This window comes from Thamnophis elegans, chromosome 1 (assembly GCF_009769535.1).
Source record: "Thamnophis elegans isolate rThaEle1 chromosome 1, rThaEle1.pri, whole genome shotgun sequence".
Lineage (NCBI taxonomy): Eukaryota > Metazoa > Chordata > Lepidosauria > Squamata > Colubridae > Thamnophis > Thamnophis elegans.
In genome coordinates this window covers 74,179,560-74,202,974 of record NC_045541.1, presented here as the reverse complement: position 1 = coordinate 74,202,974, position 23,415 = coordinate 74,179,560, and the positions used below count along the sequence as shown (strand labels likewise).

General features: G+C 35.8%; 1 protein-coding gene across 1 annotated transcript in view; it reads right to left on the bottom strand.

Moving 5' to 3' along the window:
• LOC116510971 (phosphatidylserine synthase 2) overlaps positions 1-23,415 on the bottom strand; it is a 38,130-nt gene that overhangs the window by 5,800 nt on the left and 8,915 nt on the right. The window contains exons 3-10 of the mRNA XM_032220661.1: positions 17,793-17,875; positions 15,785-15,852; positions 12,437-12,571; positions 10,821-10,871; positions 7,047-7,160; positions 5,692-5,810; positions 5,141-5,255; positions 3,924-4,069 (exon numbers count right to left, since the gene is read on the bottom strand). Coding sequence (XP_032076552.1) covers positions 3,924-4,069; positions 5,141-5,255; positions 5,692-5,810; positions 7,047-7,160; positions 10,821-10,871; positions 12,437-12,571; positions 15,785-15,852; positions 17,793-17,875 — 831 coding nt within the window. The remainder of the gene's footprint in view (positions 1-3,923; positions 4,070-5,140; positions 5,256-5,691; positions 5,811-7,046; positions 7,161-10,820; positions 10,872-12,436; positions 12,572-15,784; positions 15,853-17,792; positions 17,876-23,415) is intronic.

Sequence of the window (23,415 nt, the reverse complement as noted above, 5' to 3'; positions counted from 1 at the left end):
TTTAGCTCTCATCAGCTAGCCATACGCTTGCTGGGAATCGAACCTGTGCTCTATTCCCAGTAAGGGTATGGCTAGCTGATGAGAGCTAAATAGCTTGAAATAGATCTATACTAGTCTCCCTTTATTTATTTATCAGCACAAACATAACAAATGTAACAAAAAGGCAACAGTAAAAAATATTGGATTTCTGCCTGGATGGTCTCTTGTGACGAGCCGAAGGACAGAGAATGGAAGTGTGACCTTCCTCCCATATTTGGGCATACCAGGGGTTGTGACTTTAAATATATATATATATATATATATATATATATATATATATATATATATATATATATATATATATATATATATATATGTATATGTATATATATATATATATGTGTGTGTGTGTGTGTGTGTGTGTATCTCCTTGCTAAATAATTTGATAAATAAATAAAATAAATTCTAACTAAAACTTTCCAAATTTCTTCTAATTGGCTCTCTTTTAAATTTAATTCAATTGGCTCTGGTTTCTTTCGCTTTGGAGGCTTCGTAGCCTCTAAGGGGCTCTTGCCTTGTTCTTGCTTGGCTCTAATTGTCGCGGAGAATGCTAGGGGCTAGCCTACAAGGTTTTTACCTCAGGCTCTGCTAATTCGCTGATTGCTGCTGCCATGCCGCCCGAAAAGCCGATCGCTGCAGCTGCGCTGCCAGAAGACCTTGAGATCATCTTGATCTTGCCGGCTGAGGACTCTTCAAAACGCGGCAGCCGCCCCAAAGCTGCTTGAGTGCAGGGCATTTCGTAAGCCGCTGCTCTTCCTTGCCGCCTCAGCAGTGTTCCTCCTTTCGGCCTCAAACGGCTCTTTCGGCTTGGGCGTTCATCCTCTGGCACCGAGGCATTTGTCAGGTGGCAAATTCTGTTAAGCGTTTAGCCGCCTTCTCGGTTCACTCCCTCAGTCCTTCCTCAGGGCCCTATCTACTCGGATGGCCATTTTGTTGGGCGGGAAGCCTGCTGCGGCCATTTTAGGTGCTCTCCTCAACCGTGAGTAATGCCAACCAACGAGACCACTATTACACAGGGGAATGATCCACCTTCTCCGGCCATTATTTCTCCTCCAGTCCCCTCTGAGCCCAGGAGCAAAAAGAGAACCACTGCTTCTCAGCCACCTACAGCCAAGGAAAATGCTGATGGAGGAGGCAGAACTGATCCTGATCGCTCCTCGGTGGCCTCGCAGACCCTGGCTTGCTGATCTGCTGAACCTCTCGGTAGCTCCACCATGGCAATTTCCTCAGTTTCCCTCTCTTCTCCTTCAATGGTCGTTCCAGCATCCCGACCTTCCTTGTTACGACTAACTGCCTGGAGATTGAGCGAACACAGCTCTCTTGTCTGGTGCCATAGAAAGGGCATTGCTCCTTTAGTCTTCTATCCCTCATATTTTCCAGTTCCTTCAACAGGGAATAGATCTAGGACTCTTGCCAAACACTCTCTGTCGCCAGGTCGCGGCCTTGTCCTCCGTCTTCTCACTGACTTCCACTCAGCCCCTTTCTCATGACCCGTTTATCCGTCGCTTCTTGAGAGGTGCCACAAATATCAATCCATTAACAATACACAGGTTTTTGACTTGGGATGTCTCCAAAGTCCTGGACTCTTTAACTCAGACCCCCTTTGAGCCTTTACATTCTGTATCTTTATATGATTTGACTTTAAAAGTGGTTTTTCTTGTAGCCCTAACTTCGGCGAGGCGTATTTCCGAGCTGGCAGCGTTGTCCATCAGACAAGATTTATGCATCTTTCATCCAGATAAGGTCGTCCTCTGCCTTGATCCAGCTTTTGTAACTAAGGTAAATTCTGTATTCCACAGAGCCCAGGAACTGGTGCATCCCGATTTTTGCCCTCAACCATCTCATTGGCTGGAGAGTAACTGGCATTACCTTGATGTACATCATGCTCTACGCGTTTATATTAAACGAATTGCTGTTTTCAGGCACTCTGAGGCTCTTTTCATGAAGTTCCAACTGGGAGGCAAGAAAGGCTCCAAGGCCTCTTCTGACATTGGTCGTTGGGTATGAGCTGCTATTTCTAGGGCCTATTCCGCCCTCTGTCTGCCTGTTTCGCCCAACATCACGACGCACTCCACCTGCAGCGCGGCCACCTCTGCTGCCTGGTCATCTCAACCCTCAGCCACGTGGACTTCTATTTCTCCATTCATCTGCCACTACGAGCTCGACAGATATGCCTCAGCTGACGCTTCATTCGGACGGCGCGTGTTGCAGCAAGTGGTTTCTGATTAAGATTATTAAATTCTATTCAGGAACCCCCCCCCCCCCGATGGGACAGATTGGGCTTTGGTATGTCCCATGCCTGGATGATGTTTCCACCTACTAGGAGAATGGGCATTGGTTACTTACCTGATATGCCCTTTCTTGAGATGGTGGAGGAGCCTCGTGGGCGTGTCTTTAATGCTTGTGGACCCAGTCGGGTTGGATCCTGATGGAGTTATACCCATGCCTGGATGATGTCTCCACCGTCCCGAGAAAGGGCGCATCAGGTAAGTAACCAACGCCCTATTTGCAGAACATTCAATGAGCATTTTAGCATCTAAAAGTAGTCTTTTATTTAAAAGAAGTTACATAAATCTTTAAACCGCCTAACAGAATGGTTTGCTAGAGTAGAAGGGGGAAAAAAATCTTCATTAATCTTTGAAAATACACAGAAACAGAAATATGCCTTTATGTTTGTTTTATAAAGGAATAATTCTGTAGACAGTTTGCTTTTAACTTCCTCCTACTAAGAAGTGTAGGACTAAAAATAAGATTCTTATGTTTGTGAAGAAACTGAAACTTTAGTGGAACTGGGAAATACTGACAGTAGTAATTTTCTCTGTAATAAAAGTTAAGAAAATAGGACATTTTTACATATGGGATCGTTTTGGGGGGTCTTTTCCCTTGGATCTCCATATTGGCAAAGAATGGCAATTCAGTGAATTAGTAATGAGGGGTTGGGGATTGATGAAGCTTCCCTTTTCCAACCTTATGCCATGTGGTTGAACAGAGGGCAAAAGAATAAGAGATTGTTTTTCAACTCAAACACAAGAACCGAAAAATGGATCAGAATACTTAGTTTGAAGCAGGAAGTATATTCCATATCAGTAGGTCCAAAATGAGGGGTCAGGGAATGGTATAAATGTCATTGCTCAATATCCTGAAATCCAACTAAAGTAATCATTTTTAGCCATTCTTCCCTGCTCTGGGAATGAAAGACCAACAAGTGATCTCCATAAGATATTGGAATCCTAGATACTAAACACAGACATTTCTCTGATAGTCAGAGATAAAACAGTATGCTGAAAAGTTGTGGGGCCAACCAGTTTGCTTCATTATCACCAAACTTAAAACAAAATTACAACAAAACAAAAGATGGATCCAATTAGATGGATCTGGGTTCTAGTATTTGATAAACAAAGCAAACAGAAATAACAAATAATAAGCAGGCAGCTGTTTATGCATTGCTTAGTGAGGCCATACTGCTGTAAAATATGAATACTGTAAAGTCCCTTTATAGTGCCAGTAAACCAAGGTTATAAAAATCTTTAGGGTAAATCCAGATTTAACAACATCCTCAGGCTAAGACATTGCTTTTAAAATCCTCTCCAACATTTTCCTAAGCAAAAATCTATTGCATTCCAATTAGTCTGAATCATAAACTTCATTCAAGCTGTTGTGCACTACTATACATCTGAAAACGGCATGCAGCAAAGTAATGTAATAAAGCACAAATGTTAGTTTGTCAAGCATTATAAGTCTGAGCCTGGAAAAAAAGTATACTTTCCCTTGAAATAACAGATGGATTCATTCACTATTTTGGTGAATAATGTTTCTCAACAACTTGCAGGAAACATCCCAAGTTCTAAAAATAAAGCAACTGAGTTTAAAGAGAAATAACTTACGGATCATCCATGAAATCATATATCTCTCTCATGGCTACTCCTCCCACATTCACATAGAAGACAAGTCGCAGCAGTACCAAGTAGTGTTCTGGAGGCATCCACAGGACAAATTTCAAGTAAAATGTATTCAACTCTGCCAATAAAAACTGACACATACCATTCAATCACTTAGGAGATTTCCTGTTATTCAATGTCACAATTCTTCAAAGTGTATACATTTGAATGTATGAAATGTCTTGCCAACGAAATACTATCAAAGTTAACAATCTTAATAATTCTTAAAAATAAAGCTGTTAATGATTAATGATAATTAATCATTATCATCTACATTTTCTTGGGATGCTGCTATTTCCCTATTCTCATTTATTACACAAAGGAAATTTGATGAAATGACCAAGTACTTCAATGTCTAAATGAGATGTGGTTGTCCATGCAGCAATTACTGATATTCAAAATTATGTAAGTGAATTGTTAGAAAAAACATAATTATTCAGTACAAAGTTACAAACTCAAAACGTCACAGTGATTTTAACCTCCCAATCACACCATTTTAAGACGACCACTTCTTTCATATAAATTCAGAAGATCAAACTTTTAAACAAATGTATTCAAACAATAAAGTCAGATTTTCATTCAAGATGACCAATTTTGACAAATGTAGGAAAAATGTTCTTTTCTTCCTTTCTTTTTCCCCAGATAAATGTTTGTATTTGATCAGAGAACACCAAGCGCATTCTTGTCTCTAACTACAGTCTCAGAATTACCTTTTCTTCCCTACCAGTTGTCCTATTTAAATTCTACCAATTATGTGCATATGTGAATGAACTACTTTTGATGGAGAGGGTTTCCCCTTCCTATGGTCTGTATTATCAGGGAATCATTTACAGTATAATAAATACTGAAATAAAATGTGTTTGTTGCATGTGAATACTCATCCCTTAACCGAAACAATTTATATTTCATTTAGTATTTATATAGTCTTCTAAATTAAATGGGACCATTGTGGCCCCTTCCTTCCTTCCTTCCTTCCTTCCTTCCTTTCCTTTATTTTGCTCTTAGCATGAAAGCAGGAATTCTGGGAGATAAATTGTATTTTGATTATGTCAAATTTAAGGAGTCTGTGGGAAAAAGCAAGAAATCTGTTTACAGTATTTTGAAAAATAAAAGAAAACTATTTGAAATACTTATATTAGTTCATTGAAAGAAATTACCCTTACAATAAAAATAATACCACACACTGCTAGCCATCTGCGAAGGCTGGATGCTGGCTTCCACTCAAATTTAACCCAACTGTATGGTGTGAATTGAAAGGCAATTCTCTTCATTTTACCTCTAGAGGGGAAATTAAAAATATTTCATGTTAATTTTTAAAAAAAACTTTCTATTAAATAAAATGTGATTAACAAAAACATTGAAAATAGCATAAATAACATAAACCCAGAAGTAATGAAGAAACTAAAAACAAAACAACAAAAATGTTTGAGAGTATATAGAAGTATTTTTGTAATTTAAGAAATAAAACAATACTTCACACAACTATGTTCGACATTTCTACCCTAAACGATATTTGTATAAATGGTAATAATCCATCATTAACCTATTATTTTATTTCACAAACATACCATTTCATAATATTTATGGAACTTATAATTATTAATTTATCTTAAGTTAAAACTATTTAATCTTAATGTAGGATTCATTAGCATTAAAGGTGATATAAGATTTGCATTTTTCTGTCTTAAATGTAAAATTTTGTAACTAAACATACTTATATGTGGGAATATTCCAAAGTCCTTGCCATTTATATGTTTTCAAAGAAAGCCACCCCAATGTCTTCATTCCGCAGTAAATGCCAAGTCCATTGCATAAGATTACATCCATAATCCACTACAAATAATAATAATAATAATTTAATGATTCATCACAATCTCTACATAACTGTGACTATAGCAATGATACTGCAGTTTCTATGCAAAATATGCATACACCACACACACACACACACACAGCCCTTATAAAATACTAAATAGCACTTTAAAATAGCAATTATATATAACCAATATTTTGGCAAAACAGACAGCTTCTTAGCCCATAATGTGATTTCATTTATAGAATTATCATGTTATCTTCTGAACAGTAAATGATAAAATAATTCCATCCTACTCATTTTTCAGTTTTCAATCCATTAATCGGTTTGTTATTTTCTATATTAACCAGCTAGGATATATATCCTCAATTTTTAGTTATAAAATTTGGGTTGGTCTGACACCTTTTTCTAAATATTTCTTTTTATCAAGGCATATAATCTGTTGTCTCCTTAGACTTACACATTTCACTTCATCTTTGATTCTTTCCTTGCTGATTTTTTGTTCAGTTCAGAATGCATCATTTAACAAAAATAAACTTTTATTTATAAATGTCATTATTATTGTTATATTAACATGGAATGACTAGCGCAAGAACTGCAGCTGGTTTTGTGTCTAAAGTGGCAGTAGAATTCAGATGCCTTAACCACTACAGTAGTCCTTGACTTATGACCATTTGTTTAAGAATAGTTCAAAGTTATGACATTGCTAAAAAAAGGTGATTTATGACAGGTCCTTGAAATTATGACCATTGCATCACCTTTGTGGTCATGCTATTGTGATTTTCAAACCTTCTAAGCTGGTTTCCAACCAGCAAAATCAATGGGAGAAGGTGGATTCATTTAACAATTGCAATATTTAATGACCAGATAATTTTCTTAATAAGTATGGTGACTAACTTAATCGGCATTAAAAAAAATAACAGTTGTCAAGAGCCAATTGTGTCTGGTCATTTGATGATGTAGGTGTGACTGAAATTCTGATCCCAATTGTGATCTTAAACTGGTTCTCAGGTTCATGTATACTTGTATTTAATGTAACATTGGAAATAATAAAATAAACTGCCGATCATTTTCATGAATCCGAGGATATCAGAGTTGATTGCTAGATGGTCTCTAGAAAGAAGAGTCGATAAACATTACTCTTACCAAAGTTATTCATATTTAATAAGTAACTAAACTCTGTGAAGTGAGTTTTTGAAAAATGAATTTGCATCACTATATGCCAAATAATTTTTAAGAGAGTATTTAATACTTACATGATCCCACCAACATTCACTGAAATTTGGAAGCTGATGTTCTAGACTGTACTCCAGAAACTCAAACATTACACTGATAATCATGCACATCCACCAATCCCGAATCATTAGTGTCTAAGCAAATTATGAAAGAAGAAAGTTATTCTGCAGATCAGTCCAAATTTGCATTACCCAATATTGAAGAAAAAATAAGAAAAAAAATCTCACTGACATTTAACATGTGAATAGGAATGGTAAATGCTTACCACGGTTTTCAAACATTATATATCTGCATTAATTTATGATATTTTAAAATAAAGAACAATATTCATTCTTATGTACAATGCAACACATCATTTCATAAATTTACAAAGCCATTTCCTTGCCAATGTTTTTTGAATGCTACTTTCCCTAATTATTTGCATTTTTATATGCATGGTTTTGTTTACAAAATCCAAAGGATAGTAGTATTCTGATTCATGTATTAAGTGAAGAAGCATAAATTAAGAAAACTAATGTTAAAATGTGAATCAAATTATTTTTTTCTCCAGCTCTGTTTATAATATATTGGAGACAGAACACCAACCAGTAGTCCTTTGAAGATGTCCTAGACATCAGGAACAAAGGCTCTCAAAAACATCCGCAGCACAAAATATTGAGTTTACTTTCAAGCAGGAACTCAGAATTACTCTCTAAATTCCAAGAATCATTCTTGACAAACAGTCCTATGAGAAGAAACTTGGTTTCTGTTTTTCTATTTTGAATAAAAAGGAAAATAAAATTCGACCACTATCCATGCATATATTATAAAACTCAAAGTGAATAAAGCATGAGGCTTGTCTTTCTGCTTAATTGGAAGCAATTGCTCTTAATAAATATTATTAAGTGCTGAGAAACGTAATTGGGGCTCTCTGCTACACAAACACAAGGTATCTTCTGCATGGGTGATTATTATAAAAACAAAGTTATTTTGCCATGTGTTGTTGAAGCCTACAGCTGAATTATAGTGTATACCTTTGTAGCAGAACACAAACCTGAACCATCATATCTGTTCACCAATGAATAGTTGGGTTATGATTCCATCCTGATTCACTTTATACAGTGTATATTTTTCTGAATTGTCTGATTATTTTCTTCCATCTCTAGTTAAATACAATATTTGTCAATGAATATTTTCTATTTGAATTGCATTTTTCGCTGAGTGTTTAAAATGACAAAGTAATGATCTTTGGATAGATGTTTTAAAAAAAATAAAATGAATATTCTTAATGATTTAGGTAGAAGTGAAAATTTTCCAGAGCTGACTGTTCTATAAGTCCAATAAAATGGTATGTTACAACACTACAACAACAGTAGTATTTCTAATATGAAAAGCAGTTTAATAATGAAGGAGTTGGAATAATGAGGATGTAATATAAAGTTTCCTGTATTCTAATAAATGATATTTTAAGTGAAGGAATGCTGTTTGATAGTGGAATGTCAATCCAACATCTCAATAAGAACACGTGCATCACTTTTCATAAATACAGAATTATGCAAGCATTCAAATCAATGAACTGTGGACATCTGAACACAAATTATATGCATGTTGAACATAGCATAACCTTTGAACATTACTCATGCAGAGGTACTAAACAAGAACTTTCCAGAATTATGCTGAAATCAAATACTTAAGATATAATTTCTGATGGTCAATTATTGATAGATAAAATATAGGGCAATAGGAATATGTAAATTTTACTGCAGAATGCACATTACAATGTAGTACTTTCAAATAGTAGCATCAAATGTTAGCTTAAAAGTAGAAAAATGTCTTCTTATGCCAACATTCTCAAACTAACATTCCAAATACATTTTCCAGCTGCATGAAATGTCTGAAATTATTAGCCAACTAAAGGTGAAAAATGTTTGCTTCAGGTTTCTAGCAAAATGATGCATTTCAACTACATTCTAAAAAACCCATGGGAAGGATTACAACTTTAAAATTGGCCTCAAGTAATATCAATTCCAATTGCAAAACAAAACAAAGGTTACTTTCTCAGTATTTATTGTATGTGTAAACACTATTTTTTAAAAAAATTAGGTAGTGAAAGGTCTAAATAGTGTTTTCAAAATTCATCTCTATAGGACTGTACTCAATTGAACTGACAGCTAAAGACACATTCTGGTAGTTCTTGAATTATGAGCACAATTGAGCCCAAAATTTATGTTGCTAAGCAAGATAATTAAGTGAGTTTTGTCCCATTTTACAACCTTTCTTGCCACAGCTGTTAAGTGAATCATGGCAGTTGTTAAGTGAATCATTTGATCATTAAGCAGATCTGGCCCTTCCCATTAACTTTGCTTGTTGGAAGCTGGCAGTGAAGGTCACAAATGGTGATCACATGACCCCAGGACAGTGGAACTGTCATAAATACATGATAGCTACCAAGAGCCCAATTTTTGATCATGTGACCATGGGGATGCTGCAACAGTAGTAAGTGTGAAAAACAATCATAAGTCACTTTTTCAGTGCCATTGTAATTTCAAAGTCACGAAATGAATAGTAGTAAGTCAAGAACTACCTTTATACCTGAACTGATTTTTCTGTCAGCATATCATCACTATATGGAGGAAGTCAGGTCTGCTGTTATGATAGCAAAAAGCAACTAGAGTAGCCTTCATTATGAACTTATAGTCCCGGGATGGCGAACCTATGGCACGCGTGCCATAGGTGGCACACGGAGCCATTTGTCAGGGCACACGAGGCATTGCCCTATCAGCTGGCCAGCACACATGCACGCGCTGGCCAGCTGAGTTCAACCTTTTTTAAAGACATTTTCCACCCTCCCCAGGCTCCAGAAGCTTTATAGCAGCCTGGGGAGGCGGAAAGAGCCTCCCCCGCCCCTCTGGAGCGCAAAAAAACAGCCCTATTGGCAAACAGGAAGTTTGGGAATGAACTTCCGGTTTGCTCATAGGGTCGGTTTAAGCCCTCTGGAGGCTTCAGGAACCTTCCCTGAAGCTTCCGGAGGAGTAAAAGGGACCATATGAGCAAACTGGAAGTGACTTCCGGTTTGCTTTTAGGGTCCTTTTTTGCCCTTCGGAGGCTTCAAGGAAGCCTCCTGAAGGTCCCTGAAGCCTCCAGAGGGCCTCCGGAGAGGTAGGGGAGGCTCTTTCCGCCCTCCCCATGCTCCTATAAAGCTTCTGGAGCCTGGGGAGGGCAAAAAAAGCAGGGAAAAATGGGGGCGGGGTCGCGCTTCTCTTGCGCGCATGTACACTGGGGCGGTCGCACATTGCATTATGAGTGCAGCACACCTGCGCACGACCCTCCCTGTGCTCCCCCCTTATGGCGCGCGAGCCAAAATAGGTTCGCCATCGCTGTTATAGTCAATGAGGACTAGAAGATTTAAGACTAAAATAAATTTGAGTAATTATAAAGACAAAAGTTGTTTCTTAGCTAGGAAAACAATTTCTTAGAAATAATTACAAAGCAGATTTCATTTCTCTATTCAATTTACTTTGTATATTAAGATGAAAATAGTGACACATTTATGTGCTCATTAGTTTAATCATAACATAGCTAGCTGTTTTAAGTCTTATATTAAAATAGCTTAATACTTTAACTGATTAAGATTTAAAGATATTCAACAGAAAAACAGAATTTTACTGTTTTAAAATAAATTTAGAAACTTATTTTAAAAATAACTTAGATTACCACTAATAATAATAAAGAATAAGAAGCAGTTGTAGTACTGACAAGCAATGAGACTTCAGAACTATAGTAAGTAATTAAGCAAAGAAAGGGATAATTCTCACCTTTATGTACCAACCAAGGAAATGAGCAGGAACAAATCCATCTAGTTTATCCTGTAATTCAAGTAGATTATACAGATTAGAATTACTTTCTATGTAATAAAAGGAATCAACATAAATGATGATAATGACTACTGAAACATATATTTCCATATGCAATTTGAACATCTTCACAATGTTTTAAAATATTTGTTAAATGATTAAAAATAATTTGTACATCTCACATCTAATGTATAATATATTTTTCCTAGCAAAAAGATTAATGTTATTTCAATTTTTATAAACTATCTGAAAGAGGAAAAATGTACGGTTACCTTAGATAATATAATATCTGACTATGTTAAATTCTGCTGTTGTGTAAACCTCATCGCAAACATGTTTATCTTAACTTTCAAAAAATGCACCTTTGTACCTTTGAGCAACAAGTCTAAAAATACAGCACGAGTCCCAATTTGGTTTTTTTAGATCTGAGACGTCAATGTTTTGGATCAGCTCTTTATTCCATAAAAACAAAAAGCTTACATAAAACTACAGCAGCCAACACATTCTAGTCTACAAAGAACACCTAGCAGATAACAGATATAGATTTCCTTTAGTTTACTTAAAAAGTGTGGGAGTAAGTAAATAATTTAAGACAACTCTTAATATACAATTATGGAGGAATGGAGAGCATGATTAAGTTACTACACAGGTTAGAAGATAATTACAGAAACATGCATACATTTTGCATTACAACAAAACCCACATTGAATATAACAATATTTATATATAAATTTATAAAACTGGAAAACATCCTGATCTTTGTTCTGCATTTGGTTTGTTATGAAAAAAGAACAAAAACAACAACAAAAAACCAAAGCCATATGCAAGGCAGTAATATCTTCGCTCCCATGCGTAGGAAATGACTTTAATGGGTTTCAAAATTTTACTACAGATAATTCTCATTTAGCAACCACCTTGGATAGCAACCATTCACAAATGCAATGGTAATAAATGCTTTCCGCTCTTGAGCATTTATGATGAAAAAGGGCCTTTAATGTGAAACCGATTAAGTTCTGGTCAGTTTCATGCAGCAGCTATGAGGTCTGGAGTCTTTTAATAATTAATAAAGGTAACCTTGTTAACTCTTTTTAAGGAAATCCTGCACTGAGAAGCAGCTCAGGAAGAAATAGTTTGTTTAAGCAATCTCTCCACACTGCAGGGAAGAAAAAAATAAAGGCGGGGGGAGGAATGAATCAGGCACAGGACATTATGTGGGATAACTTTTATCTAAATGAGATAGCAACAATCAGTGATCTGCACAGCATCTCTCTCAGAGAGTGTTCACTTAGCAATCACTTTGCTCAATGATCAGATTGTTGAATCAATTGAAGTCACTAAACAAGGACTACCTGCAGTCTGTCTTCCAAGTTAAATTTGCTTTTAAAGGAATGAAGCCTGAAATTCTCAGAAAGATGCACTGGAACTCATCTATGGAATTACTGAAGACAGACTCTTAGTTATAAAACAACTGATGTTGGATTAAATAACAATTATCAGGCATCCATCAAATAAGTACAAAATCCTAGGACATAAAGATATTATTAAATGAATACAATCTCTCCATTTTAGCATCTTACCCAAATATTGTGAAAGGCATCTGTTTCATTATTGGGGTCATATATAAGGCAATTTCCACCATAGTCTCTTTCGGGCAAAGGGACTCCTAAATTAGGATCAATAAATTTCATAAACTGTCTTCCATCATGTACAGTCTGCAAAATTAAATACATGTTCAAGAACATCAACATTTCATTTAAAAAGTTATATTTGTTAAATTGGCAATACAAAAGGAATATACATATATAATGGCTACCCAGACCCTAAAAAGAAATGAAGAAAGACATTTAGATATCTAGAAAAAAAACATGCACAACTTTCCAAGTTTGGAACAGCCATATTTTGTGTGGAACCAGGCCAGATATCACCATTCTGGATATTTGTCTTAGGCTTATTTCATTCGATTCTTTCAAACTATCCCATACTCCTGCAAATGGCTTGTTTAAAAAAATGCAGATACAAAGAATTCAAGACTGCATTAGCCAATGAAACAACACATCTTGGTCCAATCTCTGCTGATACTGGCTAGGGTTATCTGAGAAGAGAAGGAAAGTATAGTGCCTGAGCTAAATTTCAAGTGTTGTTATAATGGGTCTGAATACTTATGCCAATGTGATATTTCAATTTTTTTTTCTTTTTAATAAATTTACAGGCATTTCTAAAATTCTATTTTCACTTTGTCATTATAGGGTCTGAGTGTAATGAGAAAAAAAATGAATTTCAACAACTGTAAAATCAGGCTGCAGCATAACAAAATTGACAAAAGTGAATTTCTGAATGCACTATAAGTTTAAGTATGTTTTACACTCCTTGTTATGAGATATTTTATTATCTCATTTTCGGGCATTTCTCCAATTATACTATGCATAGATAACAAATGCAAAAATGCTATTTTTTATGGGCTGGGCTTGGCAAAATAGATTGCCAAATGAGGGTAGTAGCACTGATATGTTACCTAACTTGAATAATGAAATGTCTGCAAGAAAACAAACAATCTCAAGGACCTCTCATGTCCACCCTGAGCTACAGATATTCTTTATTAGAGCCAAGGTGGCGCAGTGGTTAAATGCAGCACTGCAGGCTACTGCTAGATCAGCAGGTCAGCGGTTTAAAACTCACCGGCTCAGGGTTGACTCAGCCTTCCATCCTTCCGAGGTGGGTAAAATGAGGACCCAGATTGTTGGGGGCAATATGCTGACTCTCTGTAAACCGCTTAGAGAGGCCTGAAGGCCTATGAAGCGGTATATAAGTCTACTGCTATTGCTATTGCTATTTATTAGACTGCCAAATATATGAGTGTATGTCACATAAGCATTAGGAAAAAATGCAACTGAATAGCTGGATAAGTGTATTTTTGGAACTTTTTTGTGGATTACTATTTTTCCTTCTTCGTTGCGAAATGCTTTTTGGCTGTGACACTTGTTGCAGAAAGTATGCTTAATTGTTTTTTTTTCTTTAGCGGAAAGGATGCTTGTAAAAATTTAAAAAGCATTATTTATTTTATTTAAGATTAATGTAAAATTGTGTTTGCTTTGGATGTCAAGGAGCATTCATCACAAACTACTATACAATAGACTTTTGCAATTGTGGGACGAATTCTTGGATGAAAAAAGTAAGAAAATAAGATTATTCTGTTATTCTTTATTAAAATGTTTCAAATTTTATTCTTCTGGATCAAAGTTCATTCAGAACATACTATACTCCATGTTCTAAAGAGCCATTCTATATATTTCATTCTGAATATTTTTCTGCTTCATACATACCATTAATGCCCATTTAGTTCTTTAAATATTTTTTTAAATCTAAGTTTTTGAATTAATCAGTTTTCTACAGATTATGGCCATCCCTAAGAAAATATGCCTTTTGCTTTTCCAAACTTTCCAAGAATAATTGTTTTACTAAAAATTAACATTAGCTGTATCATAATTAAAATGACACCCAGCCCTGAACTTGACTGGGGGTTGGTATTCATGTGACAAATTAACTTGATCCGTGACTCAATTAAAAAGTTACTGTATATGAAGACTACCATTGCTTCTGCTTGAAAAAGAGAGGGAAACTAGCGATTATCCATTTGCGATTCATCTAATTTCTTCCTTCTGAAGATGAATTAAACGTGACCCGTCAAAACCGCGGTCCACTAAAGCGCGCCCGATCAAAGCGCGTACGTGACGTCATCAGCAGCGCGACAAATAAAATTAAAAATAAATTAAATTAAAATTAAAATTAAATTAAAGCAAGCCGATTCACATAAAGGTAAGGGTTAGGTTTAGGTTTAGGGTTAGGGTTAGGTTAAGGGTTAGGGTTAGGTTTAGGGTTACGTTAAGCGTTAGGGTTAGGTTTAGGGTTAGGTTAAGGGTTAGCGTTAGGTTTAGCGTTAGGTTAAGGGTTAGGTTTAGGGTTAGGTTTAGGGTTAGGTTAAGGGTTAGGGTTAGGGTTAGGTTTGGGGGGGTTAGGGTAAGGTTTTTGCGTTAATTTTAAATTTACCGCTCACAGTGTGCCGTTTTCGTCGCGCTGTGATGACGTCACATACGCGCTTTCGTCGAGCGCGCTTTAGTCTACCGCGGATTTGTGGTGGAACCGAATTAAAACCTGGGAAAAGGGCTAAAAATTTTCAGCAGAACAATTATCCTATTAACTAAAAGGTTTGTTCCAGTACAGAAAGCAAACCATTTTAAACTTTCCAAAGAAAGATATAAATCAGAAGTGCTGCTTGAATGTTTACATAGATGTCTAAAATAAATAAGTTAAAATGAAATTTTGATTCTTGCATTGTAAAGAGGAAGGAACCATTTTTTGGGGTAGAAAGTCCAGATTAAATCGGTGGAATCTTCAATCACAGAAAGTTCAGTAAATATGATGAGAAATACCTCAATTTAAGATCCCGCAGAGTTAATGCCAAATAGATTAAATCAAACCCACTGCTGAGAATTCTGGGAGTTGAAATCGCCAAGGTGTTCAGGTTGGGGAAAGCTGCATTATATAATGTACTGTAATACTAGAAAGCCAGTTTGGTGTAGTGGTGAAGGTGCTGGCCTCAAAATCAGGAGATTGCTAAGGCAGTTCTAAGCCTGCTTTAGGCATGAAAGCTGCCTGGGTGACTTTGGGGCCAGTCACTCTGTCCCAAGGTTGTGGAGAAATAGGAGAAAAAGAGTAGTAGGTATGTTTACTGCCTTGAGGTAACCAAAATATATTAACAGGGCGAGGGTTATTATAATAATAATAATAGTGAGATGGACTATTGAAATGATGTCACTTGTGCATTTGTATGCAATATGCTTTCATGGTAAGAAGTGAAACTGATGATTATGATCTCTACTTTATATCTCTAAGGTTTTTTTTTAACATACAAACTTTAAATTCCTTACCTGAAAAAGTATGAAGATGAGAAAAAGCTCATAGACAACACTGACGCATAGCCAAAACCTCCAGTAAGCTAGGAGAATAAATTAACAAACGTAGATATATTACAATTGGATATAAGGCTAAACTAATTCATATAGAATCTTTAGGAATAATAAGAAGCTTTGTTTGTATGGAATTGTATATGTTTTGAAGGAAGTCTATAAAGTTAAAAATAAAAATGCAGAAGGTCCAAATGACTAACTGGAAAAGCTTAGTGAAATCAATTACCAAGAAAATTTATCCATATTTTGAAGACTTACAACCCACTCATTCCCTAAAAGAGATTTGGGGCAGCAAAATACTGTGGAATACTTTGATCAATTCTTATGAATTAAATTTTAATGGGCTCCTTGCCTTATCTTTTTGTTCTTCATCGAGTTTTATTACATATTTTTAGAATTATTAATAAAAATGAAACAAGGTTCAAAGTAGGGAAAAATACCCTTGCAACTTGGCTAATATACACAAAACACTACATTCTTATATTACAAATTATATCTTATAAAAACAGCTGTGAATTGTAGTGAAAGTAAATCTGACCTCATCTATGTGGCATATCTTACTTATTTGGTTTCTTATCACATCATCATTTCAAAATGAAAGGTTTAAAGTCAAAGAAATTACAGATGAGGGTAGTGTCAGCAAATAAAAATTCCAAGAATTAATAAAAGGCATTCTGAAAATACCAGAAATTAAACAAGCAGCACCTTGTGCTGAACTAACTTCACTTATCCTATTTTACTATCAAGAAAATACAACATCTTATTTAGACAGGTAAGATTGATTTGTTGGTCATATTAATCAAAATAAAGAAAGGGCTGAACCAAGCTAAAGGAAGGTGGCCCCAGAATTACTTGGAATACCTTCTCAAAACTATTCACATTGATAAATTAGAATTTGCAAGTACTTTAAGGAATAGCAGTTTACAAATGTGAATTTCAGAAGTTCCATTCAAAATAACATTAGTTCAAATGGTGTATTTATTATTTTAATTACCACATCTGTTATTTCATCAATAGATTACTGGCACAGATGAAAATGTACTTCATAGTATCTAAGCATTATAAAAAAACCTACTTCATTATTGTCATTAAAATTAATTCTAATTAGACATGTTGCATTTTTAAAATTGTTCTGATTTTATACCTTCCGTTATGAAGATGTTAATGCTCTTTAGCTACGGAGAAATACATATATAAAATAGTTTTTTGAAATATGAACATTTCTATTAGAATGGCTATGTGTATTTTTAAAATGAACATGGCTTTGATTGTTTCACAAGAACATATGCTTATTGAAACATCCTTCCCTTCCCTATTCTTATTCCAAGAATAATAATGTGTGTACTGTAGTGGGGGAAAAAACTCCTCCAAAAACTGGACAGACCACTTCAACATGGGAAAGTTGACAAGGAATGAACTAGACTCTTCGTATCCCCATAAGTACCTTACAAGTGGTCATATGAACCACTCATGACACATACAGTATATCTTCTATTAGCAGTTTCATGACACACTCACCAAACTCAGATCACTTTTACAACATTCACTACAGTGCCCAGCACTCATTTATTTGCAATAACCATTTCCTCATGTATCATCTGTTCTGTTATTTTTATTAAGCATAGTAAGGAGAAGTTTTCAGAAACATATGGACAATATATAATATTAGATACAACTCTAAATTTTTTGATAATATGATTTTATCTTATATGTTACTTATGTATTCTTTTAAATATATTGTAGAGCTAAGCAGGAAATTGGAAAATTAACATAAATATACAGCAACATGTTAAGCACACAGAATCTATACAAATAAATACGTGGTTAGTATGGACAGTGATCATATTAGGACTTTCAAAATTGTATGACAGATTTTGTCAAGGAAATCTTGATAGATACTATTAAAAATAACTATTTTCAAAATTTACATGTATCAGTCTATTTTAATGCTATGAGCTATTTGGATTACCTGGATGGGGTCTTGAAAATGGACCATCTTTTGCTTGAGTGACTCCAAAACACAAAAAAACTAAAATGCTGGCTACAATACCTCTGGAAAATATTAAGAACAAAACAGTCCTCAGTATATTGTAACAATAACTTGCTTACAGTCAATTTAACATGTTGACTGTTCATGTAATATAAGATTAGGGAGATACGATTATTAATTTTATCTTGGTTAGTGATTAGACTAAAATTGATGTTTTGCCTAACAGGCTTAGCTACTTAAATGAACCTTGACAAAGATCAGTTGGACTAGAAGAAAGCCACACTGGACTAATTGCTATCATGTAGTATTTCTGGTGTCAATGAAATTTAAATGGTCTACAGAGATTTGTAAATCATGAGTTATGGACATAGATTATAAAACCATCTAAACCTCTTTTCCAGTGACATTAAATCTCATAAACAGATAGCTTGCTAATTTTGGAATTACTTTAGATATTGCAGAGGCCTCTCTTGATTTCCTTTTAATATATGGTATTGCCATCTGTCTTCGTAGAAGACTAATTTATTAAGATTTCCTATGAGGAAGAAGCATACCATGTGAGTCTGGTGCAAACAAAACAGCTACATCTTATTTATTAAGAAACATGCAGAGTAAGTTAGTTCCATTTTTAAAAATAAAATATTTCAGGTTGTCCAAACAATTTCTGTATCATCTTACTATAAATAGATACCATACTTTACACATAACAGACACATTCTGTACAGCAGCATTTAAAACCTGACATGAAAGCCAGCTGGGTGATTTTGGGCCAGTCACTCTCTCTCAGCCCAACTCACCTGGGGGTTGTGGGGAAAATAAGAAAAGAGTTGGATAAGTTCACCGCCTTGAGTTATTTGTAAAAATAATAAAGGCTGATATGAAAGGAAGGAAGGAAGGAAGGAAGGAAGGAAGGAAGGAAGACCAGTGGGCTCTTTCTAATTTCTATAGAATTAGCGAGTTTGGTTACATGCATTCTTGATATAGTCAATATGTCAGTATTATTTTTGTTTTCTGTTTGACTAAAGAGTTAACATTGTGGGTATTTTTGAACCATGATAAAGTTTATTACTGAATGAATGACACCTTTAAGGCAGTCTAGTCTTGATAAAGTTTGGTTAAGATACTGGCAAACCTTAGTTTGCAATGTTTTTATATCTAGCAGTCACTCGATTTGATAGCTACATAACCATTTTTCTACAATTCTATTCTATTTTTATGGAACTGACTAACTAGAAACAAACATTAAAATATTCTTTTCAGTCTCATAAGTATATGAACTTGGCCAAATAAGCATTCTTTCATACACAACCCAGTTTAGGCAGGGAGAAAAGTCTTTGCATTAGTCCTATTAGAATTTGGAAATCCTTGAGAAACTATTACAGATGACCGAAAAATCTACCAACAGACTCTGCTCTATCTAGCTTCTGGCCACCATAATCTGACAAACTGCCAATTTAAAGTATCTTTCAGAATGAAATATTGAAGCCCGAAAATAACCAATAAATAATTCAATTTAACCAAATTAAAATATAACTCTTACTCTGTTAAATCCAAAACAATTCTGTTATACAAAGCAGATATATATTTTCAAACAGGGGAGAGAGGCCAAATCTTACACATTCAACTTAAGAGTGGATACTTCAAGTAATTAGTCTGATGGCTTTTATTTCTAGGCTAACCATATCAGCAAGAAGGAAATTTTCTTAGAGATATTTGCAGAAATTTAGAAGTCTGATAACATCTTTTTCAACTAGCACGTTTTCTTAAAAGCATTACCTGCACAATCTGCACTCACTTCTTAAATACTTAGAGTGGCAATGCTGTCTGTCTTGATTGAGTTACTGATTAATTATATGCCATCAAGTTGTTTTAAATTCTTAGCAATATTCTCCATGACTTCCTTCCCTTACTCCAACTTAAATCCTGCATCTGTCTGAGCCTTGGGGAATGGACAGCATATAAATAAATAACCTTGCACAGTGATGACTAACCTTTTTGTCATCGCGTGCCCAAAGCATGCGCACAGAATAGCACGCATGTGCGTGCCCACTTCCATAATGAACTGCATGCGCAACACCCCATGCGCCCCCTGCCATGTGTGACACCCTCACACCCCCCCTCCCCCAATGCATGGGCATGAGTCACGTGCATGTGCACGGCAGAGACCCCAAAATCAGCTGGCAGGTGGGAGGTCTGCACACATGCCTGGTGGAGATGAGCTGGGGCAATGGCTCACATGCCCATAGAGAGGGCTACGCGTGCCACCTGTGGCATGCGTGCCATAGGTTCAGCATCATGGACCTAGCATGATATATGAATCCATCAATATAACAGTGTATATCAGTAAGATATATGATGAGTGTAAGTCTATGTGAAAATTACTTTAATACTATATGCAAAGAAATTCCGCTAACTTGAACTTACTCTTGTGCAGATTACCATACTATACAGAAACAGGGATCTAAAGCAGAGAAAGTTTATTAGGATTTCATTTATTTAAGAAGTTTACCTATGTCCCTCAGACTTTGTTCTCAAAATAAGAATAAGTCTGGGTGGGGAGGAGATAACCTTTGAATTAAATCTACCAGACAGAACTCCCAAATACAACTATAGTTACTGAGCAGGAAAATGAGCTAATTTCAATCTAGGTGAATTAAATCACCAAGAACGGAAGTAAGTCACCTTTCCTGTTTTAAAATTACAGTTTCCTGGAAAAATATGTAGGCTGACCTATCAGAACACAGCATTATCCAAACCTTTGATTAAGCAATCTAGGAAGCTGGGGGCAATGCTGTTAGAATTGACCTGTTTTCTTTTAAGGGTAGGAGAACATACTAACCTCTTTCTGCAGTTGGACAGCCTCAACAAATCAAACAAGCAAGCAAAAAATCATGGCAGTGGAAAACAGCCCTTTATCTTAGAAGAAGGAATTTTGCCCTCTCTAGATTCAGGAAGATTTGTGATAAGATACTGCCAAAGGGCACTAGCCCATTCTCCTCTTTGAAGCAGAAGTCTCCCACATTAGGCTCAGGGATTAAGAAAATAAAAAAGTAAATAAAGTCATTCTGACTGAAAGGCTACCAGCTGGATGACTTCAATTTAACACCTGACAGAAGGCCAAGGCCTAAGGATAGAAACTTGGGGACCAGGCAATCTGCTTCTCTACGTGTTTTTTCTTTATCCAAGGTTCAGCTGGGAAAAGATGCAAAGGATCTGCTTCCTAATGCATCTTCTTCTCTGCCAAGGCTAGAATGAAAAAAAGTAGTTCTGTGTGTTGAGACACTGCCAACCAGAATTAGAATGCTATGCTCCTAGAATAGCCATAGCTTTTCCAGAAACTGGAAAGCAAGTGGCTGTTTTTTCATTTCAATCCATAGAAATATTAGCATCTTGATCTCCTAGATCCGTGATGGCGAACCTATGGCATGTGTGCTCAAAGTGGCACGCGAAGCCATGTCGCCTGGCACGTGCGACCTTGCCTGTTTGTCTTCTGGGTTTCTTGTGTGCATGCAACGATCAGCTGTCCTTTCCCGTGCAGCACTGTCAAAAACCAGTATGTGCATGCACGTCGGCCAGCTGATTGTTGGGTGCATGTGCGTGCTAGAACCCAGAAGTTCGGCTTTTCCAGAGCGCAGCCCTGACAAATGCGCATGGATGATGTTTCCACCCAACCCTTTTGGCAATTGGTGCCAAAAAGGTTCGCCATCACTGTCTTCGATAGAAGAGATCAATATTGCCATCACAAGTTGGACTGCTGCATTGTGCTACTATCAATTCCATAGTAACACTAAGCAGTTGTACATACTGTAGAATGGTATTGCCTCATAAGACCTTTATGATCCTTTTAAGGGCAAATACTTTTTTAGGTTTATTTTTGTCTAGACATAAGAATATCAACTTCCTGGAAGAGCTGTATTCAGTTTTCCGTATCAATATTCTATGTTCACCTGAAAAGGGAGACAAACTTTCATAGCATAATTGGCATCTCCATGTCCAAACATTAACTAACAAGTTCATCATGAATAATATTGTACAACTGGTTACTGCTTGGTGGTTGTAATAAAATCTGAGATACAACAAATACCATTAAAAAAAATAAAACCAATTAAATCCAAGAATTAAAAGTCTGCTTTAAAAAGTATCCTTATAAACACTTACACCCCTTAACTAAACAGAGATTACATTCCAAAGAAATGGAGCAGCTATAAAGAGGCCTGATTCTAACTCATTATGAGATAAGACCAGAGCAACTATAGTGAAACTTCTCAATGAGCAGGTGGGATCATATAGAAAAAGACATTCTCCCAAGTAGTCAAAAGATATGAGTTTAAAGATAATGTTTTGTATTAATCTAAAAACATGGAGGTCAGAAAAGACAGTGCAGGTGTAACAATATGCTATATTGCAAATGTAGACACCCTACATAGGCCATGTTACAATACTTGAGACTGGAGTTTATTGGTACACGCACAATAATTTAAATAGTGTAATAGTGTCTTCTAGGACACAAGCAAACATGATGAAGAGTGGGCTTGGCTACTATTTCAAATTGGATATCAGAGATTCCACTTCAGATGTGGCCCCAGATCATACAGCTGATTCAAGGAAAACGTGACCCACATCCAAAAACAGATTAGGTGGAATTCAGTACAACTGATAAAACTCAGCTCTAAGTTTCCTGATGTTTTCTTCTATAATGCAGATACTGAAAAGCACTGGAGACAAAATGGAGTCCTGGGGGACAATATAGTAACAGCTCCCATTTCAAGAAGCAACTATATCCAAGTGACACCATTTGAAATTACCTAAGGCATAGAACTGCAAAAATGTGCCTCCTATTTCCAGAACATTTAGGTAATCTATGGTCACTGAGATACTGAGAAAAACCCAGAGAGTCTCATTACCCGTGCCAATTTCCTAATAAAAAATATTTTACAACTAAGCCGTCATAAACCCATGGTGTGTTCTGAAGCCAGTTTGAAGTTGATCAAGCTAATGTCTCTTCTAAGCAATAGATGATACTATTTTTCCTCATATTTGTTTGTTTAATGGCTATTTAAAAGTTCACTGAAAAAAAGAGAAGCTTCTCAAAAAAAAACCAACCCAGTCTCATGAGAGAGGTCACAATTTAGTTCAGCTCTTTAAGAAAAGTTGAAATAAGACCTACAGACAACATGCTAACTTGATAATCTCTAAGGTAGGTAAGACTGCTTTTAAGGTAATAAGTCTTGAAGTATTTAAAACAACTGGTTTCTCTTTCTAAAAAGCAGTAAAACTATTCTCATATTTTTATTTTTGTTTTATTGGATCAATAAAATGTACATTCTCTACATTTAAGCATGACATATAAAGCTGCCCCTTGATATTGTGACAGTGGATTACTGAATTTCACTGAAGTTACATGCTGTCAACAAAAATTAATATTTAACATTTTCTCCCTTTCCGTATCTGAGAAAAGGGCAGAGTGTCATCCCCAATCTCATGGACAGCTCAACACAGACACAGAAATGATCTCAGCCCTCCCCCCACCCACACCTATTGGAAGTTGGAACACTCAACAATTTTATATATAGCAGAATTAATTAATCAGAAGGCAAAAAGT